This window comes from Portunus trituberculatus, chromosome 41, assembly GCF_017591435.1.
Source record: "Portunus trituberculatus isolate SZX2019 chromosome 41, ASM1759143v1, whole genome shotgun sequence".
NCBI lineage: Eukaryota > Metazoa > Arthropoda > Malacostraca > Decapoda > Portunidae > Portunus > Portunus trituberculatus.
This window is the reverse complement of record NC_059295.1, coordinates 26248561-26268015: the sequence shown is the minus strand read 5'-3', so window position 1 is coordinate 26268015 and position 19455 is coordinate 26248561. Positions and strand designations below refer to the sequence as shown.

Below are 19455 nucleotides of genomic sequence, written 5' to 3'. Positions count from 1 at the left end.
CTCATAGAATCGAGTAGTTACTGTCCCCACTGAAAAGACTACCACCTGTATTCTCTCACCACGACTGTTTTCAGAGACTATAAAGATGATTAGCAGGATTCTCAAGACCGCTTTTCTTTTTTTATATTATAGAAATCTTGTTATTCTGACACTAGAACAGCAAAACCACTCCTAAAATTACTTTCGAGTGTACTGAAGGTGCGGCGCAGTGCATGTGTGGTTCTGTTTGAGCTCTAACTTAATCAAGGACTGGGACGTATTTTTACTGAGTTTGAGTAAGATTAGACGATTTTATTTACATTAAGAAGGGTTAATGGAGATCAGAAGATTAATGGTCACAGTCTTCACTATTTTAATCACCCCTTAAGTTTCTGAAGCTGTATAAGATCACCATATAGTAAGCAGAATAAATATGAAAACGGATCATGGTACTGAAGGGGTTAAAAGGCGTAGTTGGCGCTCACGACTCCAGCAGGTGATCCTGAATTAAAGTGCTAAAATACACGGTCGCTCATTTCAGAGATAATAAAGGTGAATTCCCTATTGGTTCCTCATGTACATATCAAAAGCAAATATTATACAGAACGCATTTCCTTTGTAAAAAAAAAAAAAAAAATGCCACTTTTCTAAGAGCGCTTCATCGACAGTATTTCGAAGGGAGAAACAATATCGTGGATGAAAATTATCTTTCGGTGATGATCTCATGAGGAAAATACAAATAAATGAAGGAATAAATACATAAATAAATAGAGGTGGAGGTTACACACTGTACGGCATCCATACAGACTCATCTACACTAATTTTCAAGGTGCCACCCCACACACAACGATGAAATGTCAGGAATGGATAGAAGAGAAGACAAATGCAATCAGAAAACAGACGTGAAAGCTGCGGAAAATAGTAGGTCGGACGGAAATGCGTCAGCCAGTACGGAGACTTGTCCTTGGGTGCAGGAGCTGGACGAAGCTTGACAGAACCATTAAGGAATCTCTCTCTCGCTCTTAACTACAGCCAACACTTCCCCTGTTTCCCTGCATTGTAGTACTTCCTGCAGCACAATGCCACGCCTCGCACTGACTCATCCACTTCGTCGTGTCATCTTACGAGCACATCTTCTTACTTCTCTAACGCCTCTACACATCGCCTGCATGTAGTGCTTCCCATGCTACTGACAACTCCCCTCTTTCCTCTAAATCTATATGTATAATGTGGACTCAAACTACGCCACACCAGTTTTATATACTCATTCACACATTTGAACTAATGAATACATGAAACTTAACTCCTAATATCATTATCTAATTAACATTTCCATTGAAAAAGATTTCTTGGTTCTTCACGTAACATTAGCTAAGGGGAATGCGTGGCTGTCTGCGTCACCCAAGTAGCAGGTGATTTGGGTCACCATTTCTCGTCGCCATAATACCCAGAATGTAGGAATGCAGTCCATGGCCTACAAACTGAACACAGCTGCGACTACTGAGCCATCCTCACGCTAGCATGTAGGTAGTATATTTTCACAGATGTGCTTAGTTCAGTAATGAAGACAAGGAAATGTGTGTAGAGTGCACTGTACAATGCAGTGGGTGAACAGTGACGATGCTCAAAATTGTGAATTACCCTCTCATTGTGGATATTGACGTACATTCGCCTCCTCGCCCTTTCCCGCACCCTTCTACTCACAATAAAAATTTATCAAGATTATTATTCCACAAATGTTACAACGTCAGGATGGCCGAGCGGTCCAAGGCGCTGCGTTCAGGTCGCAGTCCGGTCTTCCGGGCGTGGGTTCGAATCCCACTCCTGACAAACTTTTATGGCTTCACAAACAGATGACCTTCCTTGCCGACCACCTGTGTGGATCAGCCAGCCACGTGCATCCTACACACGCTGAAGGAAGAGGCAGCGAGTCCTGCATGGTGTGCTATTATTACCTGTCGGGACAGGGCCACCAACCTGCACCGTGTGACAGTGATCGTGCCATTCCTCCACGCGCTATATTTAGCCAGGCGCGAGAGTCGTGCATGCTGGTGCGTTAGGGAATGGCATGCCTGGGGCAGGTATGTACGCTGTGACCTCGCCGCCAGTGTCTGCTGCGTGGGGCTTCTGGCGCGGCGCCTCTACAATGTGTGCAGGAAATGTGGTGGACATATTGGTTTACACCATTTGCCTGCTACGGTAAATCACGATGGCGATTATGTTGGTAATAATAATAGTAATAGTAATAATAATAATAATAATAATAATAATAATAATAATAATAATAATAATAATAATAATAATAATAATAACAATAATCAGTATCATCATCATGAATTATCATCATATAAATAAGCTTAGAGTAAAACATGAGTACAGAGGCGCACCAGGAATATATGGACAAATCAAGCACGTGAAGTTACCTCAGTGTGTGTGTATGAAAGCAAACACGAGAGAGAGAGAGAGAGAGAGAGAGAGAGAGAGAGAGAGAGAGAGAGAGAGAGAGAGAGAGAGAGAGAGAGAGAGAGAGAGAGAGAGAGAGAGAGAGAGAGTATATATAAACAATAAACAGTTTTGAGTCAGTTAAAAAAAAAAATGGCCTACATTGAAAAATCTTAAAGAAAGAACAACCATTGAGGACTGAACACACAAGGGACATACCTACACACTTCACCTGGACACAACAACTTACAGTCCAATACAGATAGGCAAGAGATGATAAAGACGCTGGAACAGAGAACACATACAACCCCCAAAAATGTCCTTATTCTATCTGGATTACTATCAAAACACTATACATCATAATATTCTACTAACATTCTAGTCCTCGCAGGTATTTTTCCCCGTGTAATGATGCAGCATCCTTGTTAAATCACTATAAGAAACATGAAAACCATTAACAATTATAACTTTCACCATTAACCCCTTCAGTAGCATGACACATTTTCATATTCATTTTGTTTATTATTTGGTGATTTTTTGCAGCTTCAGAAACTCTTATGGGGGATTAAAATAGTATTGACTCCGGCCATTAACCCCTTCAGTACCATGACGCGTTTCCATATTCATCCTTTTTACTATTTGGTGATTTTTAAAGCTTCAGAAACTTTTATGGGGGATCAAAATAGTGAAGAGTCCAGCCATTAATCTTCTGATCTCTATAGACCCTTCCTAATGTCAATAAAGTTATCTAATCGTACACAAATCTCAAGGTGAAAATGCGTCCGAGTAGTGAAGGGGTTAATCTTCTGATCTTTATATAGACCCCTTGCTAATGTAAATAAAATTGTGTAATCAGACCCAAAACTCATGGTAGAAATGCGTCCCAGTACTGAAGGAGTTAAAAGAAGCCAATGTAAGGTAGCGAAGTGTTTGAGAATAGAAGTGCAGAGGAGAAACTGAAGCGGATGGAATAGAAAATAGAAAACAAGAAAATGGAAAGAGGAGGCGGAAGATGTGGGGAGCTGAGAGAAAAAAACGAGGAATCGGTGAGAGGGAGAGAAGTGTGAGTGGGAAGAAGCAAGAAAAAGGTGCGAAAGGGAAACAAGGAATGGACATAGAGGCGTGGAATATCAAAGAACGGAGAAAGGGGAAAGAGGAGGAGGAGGAGGAGGAGGAGGAGGAGGAGGAGGAAGAGAACGTTGGTGATAGAGAAAAGAACAAAGAACTGAAAAGAGGGGAAGGATTGTGGGAAGAAGCAGGGATGAGAAATGAAAGCTAAACGGAAGGGATGAATACAGATGCAAGAGAAAAATAAAATGTAAGATAGATTTGATTACCAGAGAGAGGAAACATGAGAACTAGACACCAGATACTATGCAAAATTGGGAAAAAAAGAACACAAAGAATGAAGGGGAAGCGAGAAGGAAACAAAAGGAGAGGAAGGAGGAGAAGAAATAGGAGGGAGAGAGGAAGGGATAGAGGAAAATAAAATGACGAGACGCATTACGTGTGTGTGTGTGTGTGTGTGTGTGTGTGTGTGTGTGTGTGTGTGTGTGTGTGTGTGTGTGTGTGTGTGTGTGTGTGTGTGTGTGTGTGTGTGTGTGTGTGTGTGTGTGTGTGTGTGTGTGTGTGTGTGTGTGTGTTTTCGTTCAGTCCTATAAATTTAGCAAAAAAAAAAAATATATATATATATATGAAAAAAAAAAAAAATAAAGACACATTTTTAAGTCCCTATTAATGACATTACCTTCCTAAATTAAATAACTCCGTACACAGTTCAATGGGAGAGAGATTTCATTACCTCATCAATAGAAAAAAATACTTAACTTTTCATCCAGAGAGAGAGAGAGAGAGAGAGAGAGAGAGAGAGAGAGAGAGAGAGAGAGAGAGAGAGAGAGAGAGAGAGAGAGAGAGAGAGATTGACATAAACGAGGAATAATGGACGAATAAGGAATGCATGAGCGACAAGAAGAAGAGAAGAAGAAGAAGAAGAAGAAGAAGAAGAAGAAGAAGAAGAAGAAGAAGAAGAAGAAGAAGAAGAAGAAGAAGAAGAAGAAGAAGAAGAAGAAGAAGAAGAAGAAGAAGAAGAAGAAGAAGAAGAAGAAGAAGAAGAAGAAGAAGAAGAAGAAGAAGAAGAAGAAGAAGAAGAAGAAGAAGAAGAAGAAGAAGAAGAAGAAGAAGAAGAAGAAGAAGAAGAAGAAGAAGAAGAAGAAGAAGAAGAAGAAGAAGAAGAAGAAGAAGAAGAAGAAGAAGAAGAAGAAGAAGAAGAAGAAGAAGAAGAAGAAGAAGAAGAAGAAGAAGAAGAAGAAGAAGAAGAAGAAGAAGAAGAAGAAGAAGAAGAAGAAGAAGAAGAAGAAGAAGAAGAAGAAGAAGAAGAAGAAGAAGAAGAAGAAGAAGAAGAAGAAGAAGAAGAAGAAGAAGAAGAAGAAGAAGAGGAGGAGGAGGAGGAGGAGGAGGAGGAGGAGGAGGAGGAGGAGGAGGAGGAGGAGGCAGCTTCTCCCAAGACACAGATCTTCACTAGACCGCCAGTCAAAACACGCGTTAATTAGAAGCATACATAACTTAAAAGAGACTGCAAAGAAGGAGGAGGAGGAGGAGGAGGAGGAGGAGGAGGAGGAGGAGGAGGAGGAAAGGATAACACGGAGAGCAACAGGGACAGGAACTGAAGATACAGGAGGAGTAGCAGAAGGAGCCGCGTCAGGAGCAAGAACAGGAACAAGGCGTAGGAACAGAGCAAAGAGGAACAAAGGAGAGGCAAAAGAACACAAGAGACTCCTGCAGTTGATTAGCCAGGCGAGGCACAATGGCGCGATGCATAACGAAAGTGGCAAGAAGAATGTACCTTATGACTAAATCTGCCTACTCTTGCATGTGTCCCGGTCCAAGGTTTCCCGCCCGCTTTCCTCTCCCTCTTCCCCCTCCCACACCATCACCTCTTTCCTCCTTCTCTCTCCCACGCCTTAGCATTTCCTTTTTCTCTCTCCCTCCTCCTTCGTCCTTTTCTCCTTCTCTCCCTCTTTCTCTCTCTCACATCGCCCCATTTTGTTCTCTCCCTTCCTTCCTCCTCCTTCCAATTTCTCCTTCTCTCCCTCTCTCTCACATCACCACATTTTGTTCTTTCCCTCCCTCCTTCCTCCTTCTCTCCTATCACCATCGTTTTGTTCTTTCCCCTTCCTCTTTCTCTCCTACATCATCACCACATCTCCTTCCTCCTTCTCTCTCCCACACCATCACCACAATTTTTCCCTTCTTTGTTCCTTCTTTCTCCCTCTCTCCCACATCATCATCACATTTTATTCTTTGATATTTTGTTTTCTTATCGTATTTTTCTATTTTTTTTTTCTTTTGATTTCGTTAGTTTTCAATGTCTTCTACGTTGGTAACCACTAATACTCCACCGGTGATGGCGTCTGTGATTGGCCACAATATCAACCACTGTAATATTCAAACGCTGTCCGGGACTTTCAACAACACTTCCTCAACGAAAACGAGCATTCGGTTAACTGAATTTTAACTATTCAATTCAACTCCCTGCAGTATAAATGACAGATTTTTTTATATGTTAATTTGTCAACGAAAAATATACATATAGGTGTCTAGTACAGAATAACCGTAAGTCGCGATATATATGAAAAGTCATTCCATCCTTAAGTTTCCATAATTCTCCATTTTTTTTTTTTTCAAGTGATGTAATAAATCACTAAGAAAGATTTGAACAGGTGGCTTGAAGGAGTCAGAGAGGAGAGGAGAGGAAGAAACAAGCCTTTTAACAAAGGTTTGAGAGGGGAGTTAAGTAGTCAAAGGATCTTCTTTACGCCAAGGCACTAAGTGAGAGGTAAACAGCACAGATAAATTTAGTTAGAGAGTGAGTGAAGTCGTAGCTGGTGGAGTGTAGACACAAGAACAAATTAGTCTGCGCAGCACAGATGCAACACTCAGCTTTCAAATGAAAATGAGGATAGAGAAAGTACAAGGGAATAGAAAAGGGACTATTGTCAGTTGCCTTAGATAAGATACGATTAAATAGAGGGAGAGGCTATTTTGTACAGATTTAAAATTACATCTAATTAAGACTGCGAATGTTGTAAAAAAATAATGAGGAAAACTTAGAGGGAATTGTCTGACCTGGGGTTAAGGTTTCCTCCACAGAAGATTATAAATGTCCAAATGATCCAGACAAGTCCATGTAATATGAAAATAAATTAATAAAATCATATTTGTCAACAAACTAGACATGCCATTTTCTAGGTTAAATAAAAATTAAGGAAAATAATAATAATAAGCCATTACCATTACTATTCATTATCATTATTATCATTATTATTATTACTATTATTATTATTATTATTATTATTATTATTATTATTATTATTATTATTATTATCATTATTATTATCATTATTACTATTATTATTAGGATATTATTATTATTATTATCATTATTATTATTATTATTATCATTATTATTCTCTCTCTCTCTCTCTCTCTCTCTCTCTCTCTCTCATTAGCAGCATCAATGAGAAATGCCACCTCACTGAATAGTGATCAAGAAAGAATCACAAAATGCTGCCACCAAAGGTCTTAAGAAAGCTCCTATGTACTGCACTTACTGTTACTCACTTATTTCCAAATTGCCACTTCATGGAGAATAAACAAAGTAACACTGATGAAACACACACACGCTGAGCTCAATCACATAACTATATTTCACAACATTTTGGTAATAATATCAAAAGAACGATAGAAGAAAAACTGTGTCACTGCTGAAATAGTGTCAAGAACCTGTTTATGAAATACAAATGCAACAACAATAACCTCTCACTTTCCTGGTGTCACTTTGAACTCTATCGGTTCTTCAAAATAATGATGAGCTCAAAAACACTGGGCATCTCTTCCACACTGCAGCCTTTACCTTCCCTACTACTAGTCAAGACATTAAAAAACATACTGATAGACTCTCTCCTGCTTATTTCTTTTGTTATTTAATGAACACTGCATTCACTTGGTCACCTCCTCCACACTGCAGCCTTTACCCTCCCTTCTATTAGCCAAGACATTAAAAAACATACAACATGGCAGTCCCTGTATGAACAAAACTACCAAATTCTATTTATCAATTCCATCCATAAATTTATCTAATCTTCTTTTGAAGCTCCTTATTGACTCAGCACTAACAACATGACCACTGAGTCCATTTCGATCATTCACCACTCTGAATACCAGTTTCTTCCCATTTTACTCCTAAACCTGAATTTCTCAAGCTTAAACCCATTATTTCTGGATCTAAACCTACTACTGATCCTAAGCAAGTCACTCATGTCCCCTTTGTTATATACCCTATACCACTTAAATATGCCTCCTTCTGCTTATTTCTTTAGTTATATAATGGAAACTGCACAGTGCCAAACTAAACAATGTCCTGAAATCTCATGCATGAAGGAAGGAAGGAATGAGTGGAAAATCTAACGAGTCTGCTTGCCTCAGCTGCTGCCACCTCTGCTACCACTACTCCCACCACACGACATGATTAAAGAAAAGAAATTGGATAAGCAAGGACAATGCTTACCTCTTCCAGTTCCTGATAGACCAGTGCATTAGTCACATCCAATATTCCTGCCACTTCCACATCAGGGTTGGAAGAAGGCAAGGCGATGAGCAACTCGGCTGTGAGGAGGGACGTGCTGGAACGGATAGAACCAATCAAGGCAAGACATGCAGGATGGATGGCTAAGGACAGTGTGGAAAGAGAGCATAGGCTGAAGAAAATGGAAAGGCAGTGCAGCAACAGATAAGCAATCTGCTCCTATAAAGCATGAGATTGTAATAATGGATGTGATCAGAGTACATGAATACAAAACAAAAGTAGCAAACAAAGCAATGGACAAAGAAATACAAAGGAAGCAACTCATTGAAAGAAATGCTCATGTCCTTAAAACATAATAAGATACTTTGGTACCAGAATTATACACAAACAGACATTTCCCTTACATTATTTAATAACCTTACCATTAGGAGAGTAAATACATTAATATAGTGTTATGAAAAAGCACACTTATTTGTGGAGGCTTCGCTACACAACAGAGGTGATGGAGGTATGAAGGGCAAGCCTCACCACCACCCATCACCTACTCCATGGAGGAACGAACAGCTTTACAAAACACTGGTGGAGAGGAACAGTGAGCACATAGTTATCAAAGTAAGGAGAGATATATCATTTGCAGCAATAATAAGAACATATGAAAAGGGATGCTGCAAGAAGCCACCAGGCCTACACGTGGCAGTCCCTGCATGAAACATGTCTACCTTCTCCACCTATCATCATCATCTTCACTTTCCATAAATTTCTCTAATCTCATTTTAAAGTTCCATAATGACTCTACACGAACTTTAGAAACACCCCATCAAGTTAGCATTTTTTTGCAAGTCCCAATAAAAAAAGGAATAAAGAACAATGTCAAAAAGAATAGCTTTGAAACCATCAGTCCGTAAACTTCATATAATATATTCATATATTCATATAACAATACAATATAAAACAGTGTGTGTGGCTGCTCTTCACTGCCATGAAAAGAGTTCTATATGACACTACACTTAACAGAAAAGAATAAAATACTCTAGATTAAGCAATCAGAGCACACTGCTAATGATTGAGTTAGTCCACACCAATTCCATTAAGCCATCACCAACTGGTTTTGGATCCCTCCAGTGGTGCTCCTCACTCCTGCCACCCCTGCCCCCACCTGGCAGTGTGTCAGGCATGGTGAGACACTAGCCTACATGAGCCAACCACCCATGCCTGTCCAGCAGAGAGGAACACAGGTGCTACACACCAAACTGTAAGATGTTAAGAAAAATTATATCCTCTAGAATAAAAGCAAAAACATATATTTCAATGATAAGAGCTTCACATCACAGACTCTTATGGGGACAATGACAGCAAATGACAAAGATCTGACAGAATAATCAAAAGTTAATAAAAGATGATAAGAAATATAAAAACTAAAGTGATACATAGAAAACATATGGTCTCGGAATGAGAGAAATGTATCTTAAATATCTCATAAAATAATAAAATCAAATACATTTCAAAATTATGAAAGCATTAGTACTCTGTTATTAAATACCAACTGTATATACGTTCTGCAAAAGTCAAAAAAAAAATTCATCAAGTAAAAAAAAGTTACATCCTTAAATTTCCAGTGTTTTATGGTTAAACAGTAAAGTAATAAAAAAAAATAGGAATTATTACTGCCATACACTTTCTCATGTAATTAGATTTCAACAAAGTGAGCTTCAATGTGACTCTACCTTGCAGCAGTGTAGCATCTTGTACTGAGTGACTGTGCAATGCAGCTCCTTTAAACCTCACAGAATCTTCCTCTTCTGCCATTATATTTCCAGTTTCTCTCTGAAATAATAAGACGGCTATTGTTATAAAGACAAGGATTGTTGGATATACACTCCAGGCTGGAATGGCATGCTTATAGGTACACAAAATCAAATGACATGAGTTTCCAAGACAAATGCCATATGAACGGAATAAGCAAACATAATCTGCAAAGCATGCTCACTCCTTAGTGCAACATTTCTACTGGTAGTATCCTTTATCCTGAAGCCTACATGAATGACAATAATGCTTCCACTTTCATGATCAATTCCTCCATCCTTTCTTAATAAAAGCATAATATGTGAAAACCATATATAGTTGTGGTCATTACACTTAGATACCTATGATAAACTGTGTGCAGGCAGTTAGCTCCAGTGCAATGGTATGTTGGGTAATGTTTGTACCACACAACAGATGTGCAAACCACAGTAAAGCCTCACACCTTTGCCTTTGTCTCACCTAATATATGCAGAAGCATTTAGCATTTAGTTTTCCATAAAGGTATCAATTGCCTAAAGCCAAAGTGTGACAAAACAAGTGTTACATAAGCCAGGAGAACTTGACAGCCAGTACAGTGTTTCCTTCATGAGCATTGGTTTACACTGAGACTCAAGTACATGGACAAAAAAATTGTAGTCATAAGGTTTAGACATTAGATGATAGTAAACTGTACACAAAGAAACCAAATGAAAGGAGGGCCAGGCAAATAAGTAAGTATATCTCCAAAGTTTGCTTTATCTAACTGTTAATACACCAAGGTCTTCAGTGATGTCCAGCTTGTAACATAAGCCATTCACTGACACATACTCAAGCAGCAGCCACACTAGATGGCAGAAATGCACAAGAACACAAGGCAGACTAAGACTCATCACCACCCACCATCCTCACACACCATGCACCATATCCAGTGATGTGTGTGTCATCACATCACTGTAATCTCAGTGACATTCTGCCATATCCAGGGATCAAATGCTGTTAAACTATGTTAAATGCCAGGCTTATTTATGTGAGGAGTTTACTGTATATGAAATTTGAAGTAAGGAACCTGTGCACAAGTTAACACTGAGTTGTCCAGGCCACGGCGTCACTGCCAACCCAGCAGCTGAGCGTCCCGACCAGGTAAGGGACACTCATCATGAAAGCCACACACCTTCAGAGAGACAAATCACATGGATGAACTGTCACATGGCACACACACTCCCCTCCCTTATAACCTTTCTACTTCCTCACAAAGAATGATATCAATGATTAATCTGACTCATTCTCCTCCTATAGTCCCATCATGACTGATGGAGTGAGCATGATGGCACACAGGTCTCCTACATGGTCACTCTTGGATATCCCTTAACTCAACTCACTTCATCAGGTTACATGTTAATGGAATAAGATCATAAATGCATAAATATTCTTTTCATTGTCATAATGCATTTTCTTGATTAACTGTTGGACTTCTGTGTGTTCAATGCATGATTCCTTTAATATATATATATATATATATATATATATATATATATATATATATATATATATATATATATATATATATATATATATATATATATATATATTAGAGTGAAAATTAAGTACCTAGCTAGCAAGTGAGTAGTAAGTAAAGAAAAATGTGTTTGAGCACACAGTAACCTATCCTTATATTTTCCATAAGTAAATATTTTAAGACAATTTTGAGGTAGATACCACCACTTCCTTTAGAGGTCCATTGCATCAATATCTATCTACACAGTGAGGAGACTCAAAAACAAATATTCAAAACTAGACATTTGCATAAATTATCAATAGCTAGCACAAGCTTAAAATTAGATTAGAGGCAAGTGGCATGAGACAAGTTTGTTTCCTCATACTGCTTCATAACACCTGTGTCACTTAACATTTGCATCTCAAACTTCTCAAAATATCTCAACATTCCTCTCTCTCTCTCTCTCTCTCTCTCTCTCTCTCTCTCTCACACACACACACACATGGTACTAGGGAGTAAAGAGGCTGCTTCCTATAAAGCATCTGCTTAAAAGGCAAAAGATATACTGACAGGGGAGTGTTATTAGTGTTGATGCCCACCGTGCCCTACCTTGCTGTGTGAGATACAGGCTCTTCTGTACACCTCTAAGATCTTCAGCAATTTATTGACACCAAAGTCACAGCAACACACGTGCACAGCTCTAGGCACCGTAGGATCCCTGAAAAACACTGGATGCATGGCGTGAGGCATTATTTGCTCCTCCACACGCATAGTTCCCTGCGCAGTGTTGTTGTGTTCAGTTTTAGGAAAATTTTACATTAATGACAAGGTGGACTGGAGTAGATACAAATCAGTTTTACCACTCTAAAATACTCAAAATTCATCTCAGCACTTCTTGTTTAAAAACTTTCTCTTGAGTAGCATGTCTCCAGACCAACACAGTTGTTCCACTATGCCTAAGCTTGTCTAGAAGAATAAATTTGAGGGAAATATCAACCCTGCTGTATATGGCTTTGCCTCCAAAGTAAATATTTGCCAAAATTAGTAGCAGTTCTGAGGAGGTTAGGTTAGGGTAGGTTAGGTTAAGTTTGGTTGAGATATCTTGATCAAAACATCTAAGGTTTTCATTCACAGCACATCAAAATCTCCCGAATAAATATAGTTTCGTTTGAAAATATAAAACATTTGAACTTTTAAATTTGTGATAGAAAATGCCTGCCCAAACAGTAGTTTTATATGCAATACCTAATTGTGCAATGTACTTAATACGTCTACTCAAGCTGGCTAATCATTATACCTATATCTATATATTTGGCTGCACGGGTACCTAAACGTCTCTTTAAATGATATACATTACAGAAATACTGTGAAGGAGCCTTACCTGCAGTCAAAGTGGTCATCGCTGGGTATTGAGCCTTGATTTCCTGGGCTATCTCACCAAACACTTTCAATCTGAGTTTATGCTTGGGATAGTCCACATTTTGTGGGTCCCAGAGGAATCTGTGCCCTTCTATCAGTTCGCACAAATATCTGATAACACTCCTGGGCCACAATAACTCGTTCTTCATAATTTTAAACACTTGTCAACACACGAGGAGAGCAAGCAGCAAATCGTCATCCAGTCGTGAGTTCCCGCGTAGCATGATAGCATCAACAAGTTCACCATCAGAACGGAATCTTGAAACCCGGGAACTTGCTGAGCCGGATCACAGTTTAGCCAAAGCTTGTTCCTGGATCATGGGTAATCATTCCTCGTGTGAACCGCGCTTGAGAACAGACTAAAGGGATCTCGGGTCATTGTGTGAAGCTTCAGTCTTCCGAACGAGCTCCTCACTGAGATTTTTAGTTCTTGTGTGATCTCTACTAGGTATCTGTGTTCCTTTCATGACTTTATGATCTTATCTGCCTTTATTTCCTGACATAAATGCAAGCTACATAATTCTTTATCCTATAGCGTGAATTTTACTTCATATGAACTTTCTATTATAGTGAACGTATCTGTCTGTCTGTCCTTTATTAATTCTTTTTATCTGGTACTGGTGGGGGCGTATGAAGTATGTATTCTTATCTGGTTGTTTACTTACACACACACACACACACACACACACACATAGTTACTGTCGCAGCCGCCGCTGCCATCACCGATCTGCCTCACTTAAGTCTTCACCACACCAACACCCGCCAATGACAGTTGTACCTGAAGAGCTGATAGTCAAGCATAATCATGTAGCGGCAGCGCTTCACCCTCGCCGTGATGCATGGCTCGGCGTCGGCAGCGTGGAGACGGCGGCGGTGTGCGGCACCCTGCCCTGCTCTGCCCTGCCCTGCTGCAGCAAGTCAGGGAACAGTGACGAATCCAGAGTGGGGGCTGATGGGGCTGAAGTCCCCTAAATGTTTGTTTATTATGGCCGGGGTATATGTAGCCTATATGGTGCAAGGCAACAGGTCTATACGGAAAATAATGTCACAAAGCTTTCTGAGGAGTCGAAATCAGATTATGTGATTCAATGTGAGTCTTTGGGTTCAATAATTCCACGTCTTTACGAGTAGGGAACATAAGAGGCTATGATTTCGGCCCTGACTTCTATGAATAATAAATTAGTTAATCCTCACTGGAATTAGAGAAAATGGCTATCAATAAATCATTACTGCTCATATTACATGAAGATAGCTCTGCATAAAGCTTTAAATACCTTCAAGATTGCTAAATTAATAAAAGACTCGCCACCAGTCTCAATGGGTACAGGAATTCAGGTTAGCTCACCCGAAATTTTGATCGTGGATCCGCCACTGCAGAGGCACGCGGAGGAGCGAGAGTTGAAATATACAAATGTGTGGCGCTGCTCATACGATTTTCCGGAACAAGTAATCCTTTCATTTTTCAGAGATCATACCAACTTTATTGTGAATGTCGCGTTTCTAATATTGAAAGACAGAAATTATATTTTAATCTCAACTCAAATCATTTCAGAAAATACTGAGGCTGACGCGAGAGGTGGATGCCCCGAGGCGAGTCCTTCCCTTAGTCATTAATTGTAGAAAACCAGAGAAGGTATTCTTGGCTCTACTGTTTTTCCAGATATATAATATTATTGCTTTTAACACACACACACACACACACACACACACACACACACACACACACACACACACACTCTCTCTCTCTCTCTCTCTCTCTCTCTCTCTCTCTCTCTAAAAATACTTCACTCACTTCAATTTGTTTTCTTGATATCACAAATACAAATACATGATCTATAGTTCTTGATTCAATATTGTAGTTAGTTCCTCAGTGTTCCCATTGTACTATATATCACTTTGTTCCATCTTGAATTGAACTTAATGAAATAAATCTTACTTTCCCCACAGTTCCTCGGGTTTAATGTATCTCTTGTTATAATATTTAACAAATAAACCAAGAAATAAGTGTAAATTCCATTAGTTTTGATTATCATAACGGAAATACCAATAAAGCCGACCACATTACCATCACCTACCGCAACGGCACAGATTATTTCGTCAGCCAAAGAAGAAAAGCGGACTTAATTAACCCCTTCAGTACTGGGATACATTTATGCATTGAGATTTGTGTAAGATTAGACCATTTTATTTGCTTTACGAAGAGTCTATGGAGGTCAGATGATTGATGGCCACAGTCTTCATTATTTTTAATCCCCCACATGAATTTCTGAAGTTGTATAAAATCACCAGATAGTAAGCGGAGTGAATATGGAAACTCGTCATGGTACTGAAAGGGTTAATTCTACCCTAACACGCTCAAGGATACGAAAAAAAGAAGGTTCATACACCATCTTCAGCATCTCAAACCCGCCGACCACTTACTTCATCGTCTCCCATTGCTTCTCTTCTCGGCTTCCTCTCATTCTCTTCCCTCTTTTTGTGTTTCATTTTCTTTCCTCTTCTTTTCCTCTTTTCGCTAGTTTTTTTGTTTCCTTTAATAGAAGAGAGAGAGAGAGAGAGAGAGAGAGAGAGAGAGAGAGAGAGAGAGAAAGTTGACGCAAATGTGGAAAGCGGAGTGAAGCAATAGATCTCTCTCTCTCTCTCTCTCTCTCTCTCTCTCTCTCTCTCTCTCTCTCTCTCTCTCTCTCTCTCTCAGTCCACTTATCTTTCCCTCTTCTATCTTTTCTCACTCTCAGCTTCTCCGCCGCTGCCTTCTCTAAAAAATGTTGTTACTTTTTTGGCGCAAACCTTTTTCATTTTGTATTTTTAGCGTGAATATGGGAGAGAGAGAGAGAGAGAGAGAGAGAGAGAGAGAGAGAGAGTGTGTGTGTGTGTGTGTGTGTGTGTGTGTTATGAGTCACCACTCTTTCAATACCTTTATAGTGTCTTAATTAGCCACCTCAACTCTTTGTCAGGTGTAACAGAGCGTGTGTGTGTTCATCCCTGCGCTCCTTCTCTTCTTTTCTTACTTTCTCCTTCTCTTCTTCATCTTCCTCCTCTTCCTCCTTTTTATTCCTCGCCTCCTTGCCTACTTCTCTTCCTCTTCCTCGTTTTTTTTTTTTTTTTTTTTATTCTTGCACCTTGTCTTCCTCATCCTTCTCCTACTCCTTCTTCTTGTTTTCTCGCTTGATTCTCTCATATATTTTTCTTTACTGTACGTTTTTGTAGCGTGGTGGAAATGAGTTTAGTCCCCCCTCTCTCTCTCTCTCTCTCTCTCTCTCTGGAAGGTATTAGCAAATTGATCAAATTTCCACTCTTTTTTTCTTTATTATCATTATGTTTATATTACAAGATCATGACAAACTGGCTAATTACATATCAATATTCTGCCTATTTATTATACATTACCTGCGGGGTTGCCTAACGATACATGGTAATGGTAATGAAAGTAGTAGTAGTAGTAGTAGTAATGACAATAAAAAGAATCTAATGATCAAAATAATAATAATGATAATAAAAATAATGATAATAATGATAAAAACTAATAATAATAATGACAAAGATAAAAATAATGATAATGATAATAATAATGAAGACAGTACAAGTTACAATAATAAATAACTTTACTATTGAAGATAAAGGCACTAATGAACACACAGAAAATATCCACTGATCTCCTTGCGCCTCTCTCTCTCTCTCTCTCTCTCTCTCTCTCTCTCTCTCTCTCTCTCTCTCTGGTACATGGCAATCGCTTTTCTTACACTTTTCCACTTCTTCTTCCTTCTAAAGCTTCTTGGCGCCTCGTGACAGACCAGTGGGTGTTTACAATGTTACGATTAGCTATGGTGGTTAAGAGCACTGGGGACTACATTTACTATACAGCCAAACAGACACATGTATACATTAAGTACATACAGTATAACAAAACTACATGCATTCTTACATTCAGATATACACACAACTTGGTCCCTAGAAAACGCGCATGTGCTTAATAACTTGATGTGTATGTAGTATTAGTATGTAAATGGGCATATCTACACACAAATACACACACACACACACACACACACACACACACACACACACACACACACACACACACACACACACACACACACGTGCAGTACATGGAACAAAAAAAAACAAGGGAATATAAAAGAACATTAATCAAATATACATATACATACATTCATACATGATGATAATTATGATGAGCAGAAAAAAAAGAACACTAGAAAAAAATTATGCGTGGAGATGAGAGGGGAGAACAACTCAACAATTGACAATAAGATGAAGATAATATATAGTACACACATTTGAACGCTGTTGTTGCATGCTGGCGAGACACAAACTTGTAGGAAGGGAAAGGAAAATATATATATTTATCAACATTTTCTTTACGTGTTTTTTCTTCCTTCTTTTAAGTTTGTGTCACGTTTAAGGTAACAAGATTATCAACTCACCTGCATCTAATAATTATTATACGTGACAAACCATACACCTGTACTCAGCTATCACTCAAAGCTTCAAACAGTCACTCATTCATCGTCTCGCCACTCTACACTTGGGAGAGACTTGGAAGAGACTGTCCGCTTGAATAAAAAACAGAGAGTCTTCTTCTCTAAGCTCTAAACACTCTTCTCTCGTTTCAATCCCAAACTACATGACTCAGAATTAGTACATAAATCTTTTAGTGTGAGTGGAGCCTTAATTCTCGACGAAGGGAGTGTTATGTGTGTGTGTGTGTGTGTGTGTGTGTGTGTGTGTGTGTGTGTGTGTGTGTGTGTGTGTGTGTGTGTGTGTGTGTGTGTGTGTGTGTGTGTGTGTGTGTGTGTGTGTGTGTGTGTGTGTGTGTGTGTGTGTGTGTCCTGCAGCTCAGAGGGATAAATCATTTGGTTAAGGAGCAGCATCATTTTGTGTTGGTGAGTCGGTAGCTGAGAGTCAAAAAGTACAAAAAGTAAAGCGCAACAAAAGATCCTATTCATTCATTGGTCGACGAAGTGGTTGGTGGAGAGAGGTCTGTGCTGCCTGAGGGTCTCTCTTCATGGGCGGAGTGACCCGCTGAGAGCCCGGCACGGACGCACACTCTTGCCTGCGGTCAGTGAAGAGAATCCCACTACCAAGACCGAGAAAATAACCGCCAGAGGAGCGTCCCTGGTGAAGGCCAGTGTCCAGAGCGCCACGGACGGAAGCCTGTGCATAATACTCAAAGTCCCACACAAAAGAAAGTGTTCATGTAAAAATTATATAGTTAAGATACAACAAACATTTGTCACTCACTACTCTTATTCAGCATGATTTCTTTAATGGTCATGCCTATCTTTGTGTGTTTTCTAGAAAGTGTGATTCAATATGCCCCGTGAAGGGTTCCCTTAGAGTGCGGCCGCGGCTTGTCCTGAGAAGACTGGGATGAATACATGGCATCCCTTCCTGGCAATATTCCTCCCCGCGACGAGGACACTGAAGAAAACTAACTGGGAAAGTCTATTCTACATCATCAGAGATTTTCCCGGCGGAGGAAGAGAGTCGCGGCTCCTTCTGCTCACTGACCCACCAGCTCGTACTCCAGCGTCTTGAGCACAGACTCGCAGGCGTTCTGAATGGTGTGGATCTCCTGGAGGGGCAGCTGCTTCTTCCACAGGTTGACGCGATCCGACGACTTGCGCTTGATGCTCCAGGGACTGTTCACGTCCTGTTCAGTGTTCTCCTTCACAAACTGAGCTGTTTCAACGGAGTACTCCAGGCCCAGAAAGTCCATAAGGTTCTTTATCACAGTCTGGGGGTCCGTCGCCAGGTCTTCGTACTTGAGCATCTTAAACCTCTGCGGGTAAAGCTGACCTAGAGCCGTGGCCACCTTCAAGTCTCCCTGTAGGTCAGAACAGAGCACCTCAGGCGACGAGCAGTCAGGGTTATCATTGCACCAGGAGACGGAGGAGTAGCGGGAGCTCATGGTGGCGCGGGGATCACGCACCAGGAACACAACCTTCACGTTCATTCTCTCGTCATTGAGGAAGAGCTGCGTCAGGTTGAGCCGGAGCCTCACTGTCTTCACCAGCTGGATAGGGAACATCTGACACGCCTGTGAGAGGAAGGAGGAGTTGAAGCAGGTGTTGAAGTTAGGTCCTCGATGGCAGGGGTCCCATATTCCCTTATTGTGGCCCAGCATGTCTTCGGCGTGCGAGCGCGTGTAATTGAGGTACTCGTCCTGGCCCGTGTACTGGCAGTCCATGAGACGATGAAGCAACTGCTGGGACTGAAACGCCTCGCGGCCGGAACGGACCTGCCGCACTCCAAGGGGACTGAAGGGTTCGTAGTGGTTGAACACGGCGGGATGGTGGGCCAGCACCTGTCCGAGGAAGGTGGATCCCGAGCGCCAGGTGGTGACGAGCAGCACCCGAAGTGGCACTTCACCCGGTGACCACAAGCGCAGGGTTTTGCTGGACAGCTTCTTCCGGTCCGCCTCCACCTTGCGACGCACTAAGCTCAGAGTCATGTTCACCTCAGTGGCATTCGCAGGACGACCCGCTGGCCTGTTGATGTTCCTGATGCGCTGGATGTCCACCACGTCCCTTCCAACAGGCACGTTGATGATGGGACGCACCTGCCTGCCACCAGGCCTGGACCGGGCCAAGATGTCCTGCACAGGAGAGGCTGGACCTTCGGCACCCACAGCAACTGCCATTTGTTCGGCCATTTCCTTCGCTTCCTGCCAGCCATCACGCGGACCTGTAGGGGTAGAGGAAATAGCTGTAGGTCACTCCACATCAGTCTGCCT

General features: G+C 40.6%; 2 protein-coding genes and 1 non-coding gene across 6 annotated transcripts in view; 1 reads left to right on the top strand and 2 right to left on the bottom strand.

The window, feature by feature from the left end:
* The first annotated feature begins 1725 nt into the window (after positions 1-1725).
* Positions 1726-1809, top strand: Trnal-cag. The gene has a single exon. It is a non-coding gene; the product is annotated as a tRNA-Leu (tRNA).
* A 6187-nt stretch (positions 1810-7996) lies between these two features.
* On the bottom strand, positions 7997-12905 carry LOC123516907. 2 transcript variants are annotated; one of them, XM_045276669.1, is made up of 4 exons: positions 12664-12905; positions 11892-12010; positions 9730-9829; positions 7997-9255 (listed from the first exon to the last, which is right to left on the bottom strand). In XM_045276669.1, exons 1-4 carry the CDS (start codon positions 12848-12850, stop codon positions 9173-9175), a joined length of 489 nt encoding a protein of 162 aa, XP_045132604.1. In that variant the 5' UTR covers positions 12851-12905; the 3' UTR covers positions 7997-9172. The 2 variants fall into 2 exon arrangements, 1 of the variants encoding a protein (XP_045132604.1); XR_006678337.1 differs by lacking the exon at positions 11892-12010.
* A 3082-nt stretch (positions 12906-15987) lies between these two features.
* LOC123516466 (carbohydrate sulfotransferase 1-like) overlaps positions 15988-19455 on the bottom strand; it is a 147701-nt gene continuing 144233 nt past the window's right edge. For all 3 annotated transcript variants that reach the window (XM_045275779.1, XM_045275780.1, XM_045275778.1), the window contains exon 4: positions 15988-19406. In XM_045275779.1, the coding sequence (XP_045131714.1) occupies positions 18223-19406 (1184 nt within the window). In that variant the 3' untranslated portion in view covers positions 15988-18222. The remainder of the gene's footprint in view (positions 19407-19455) is intronic.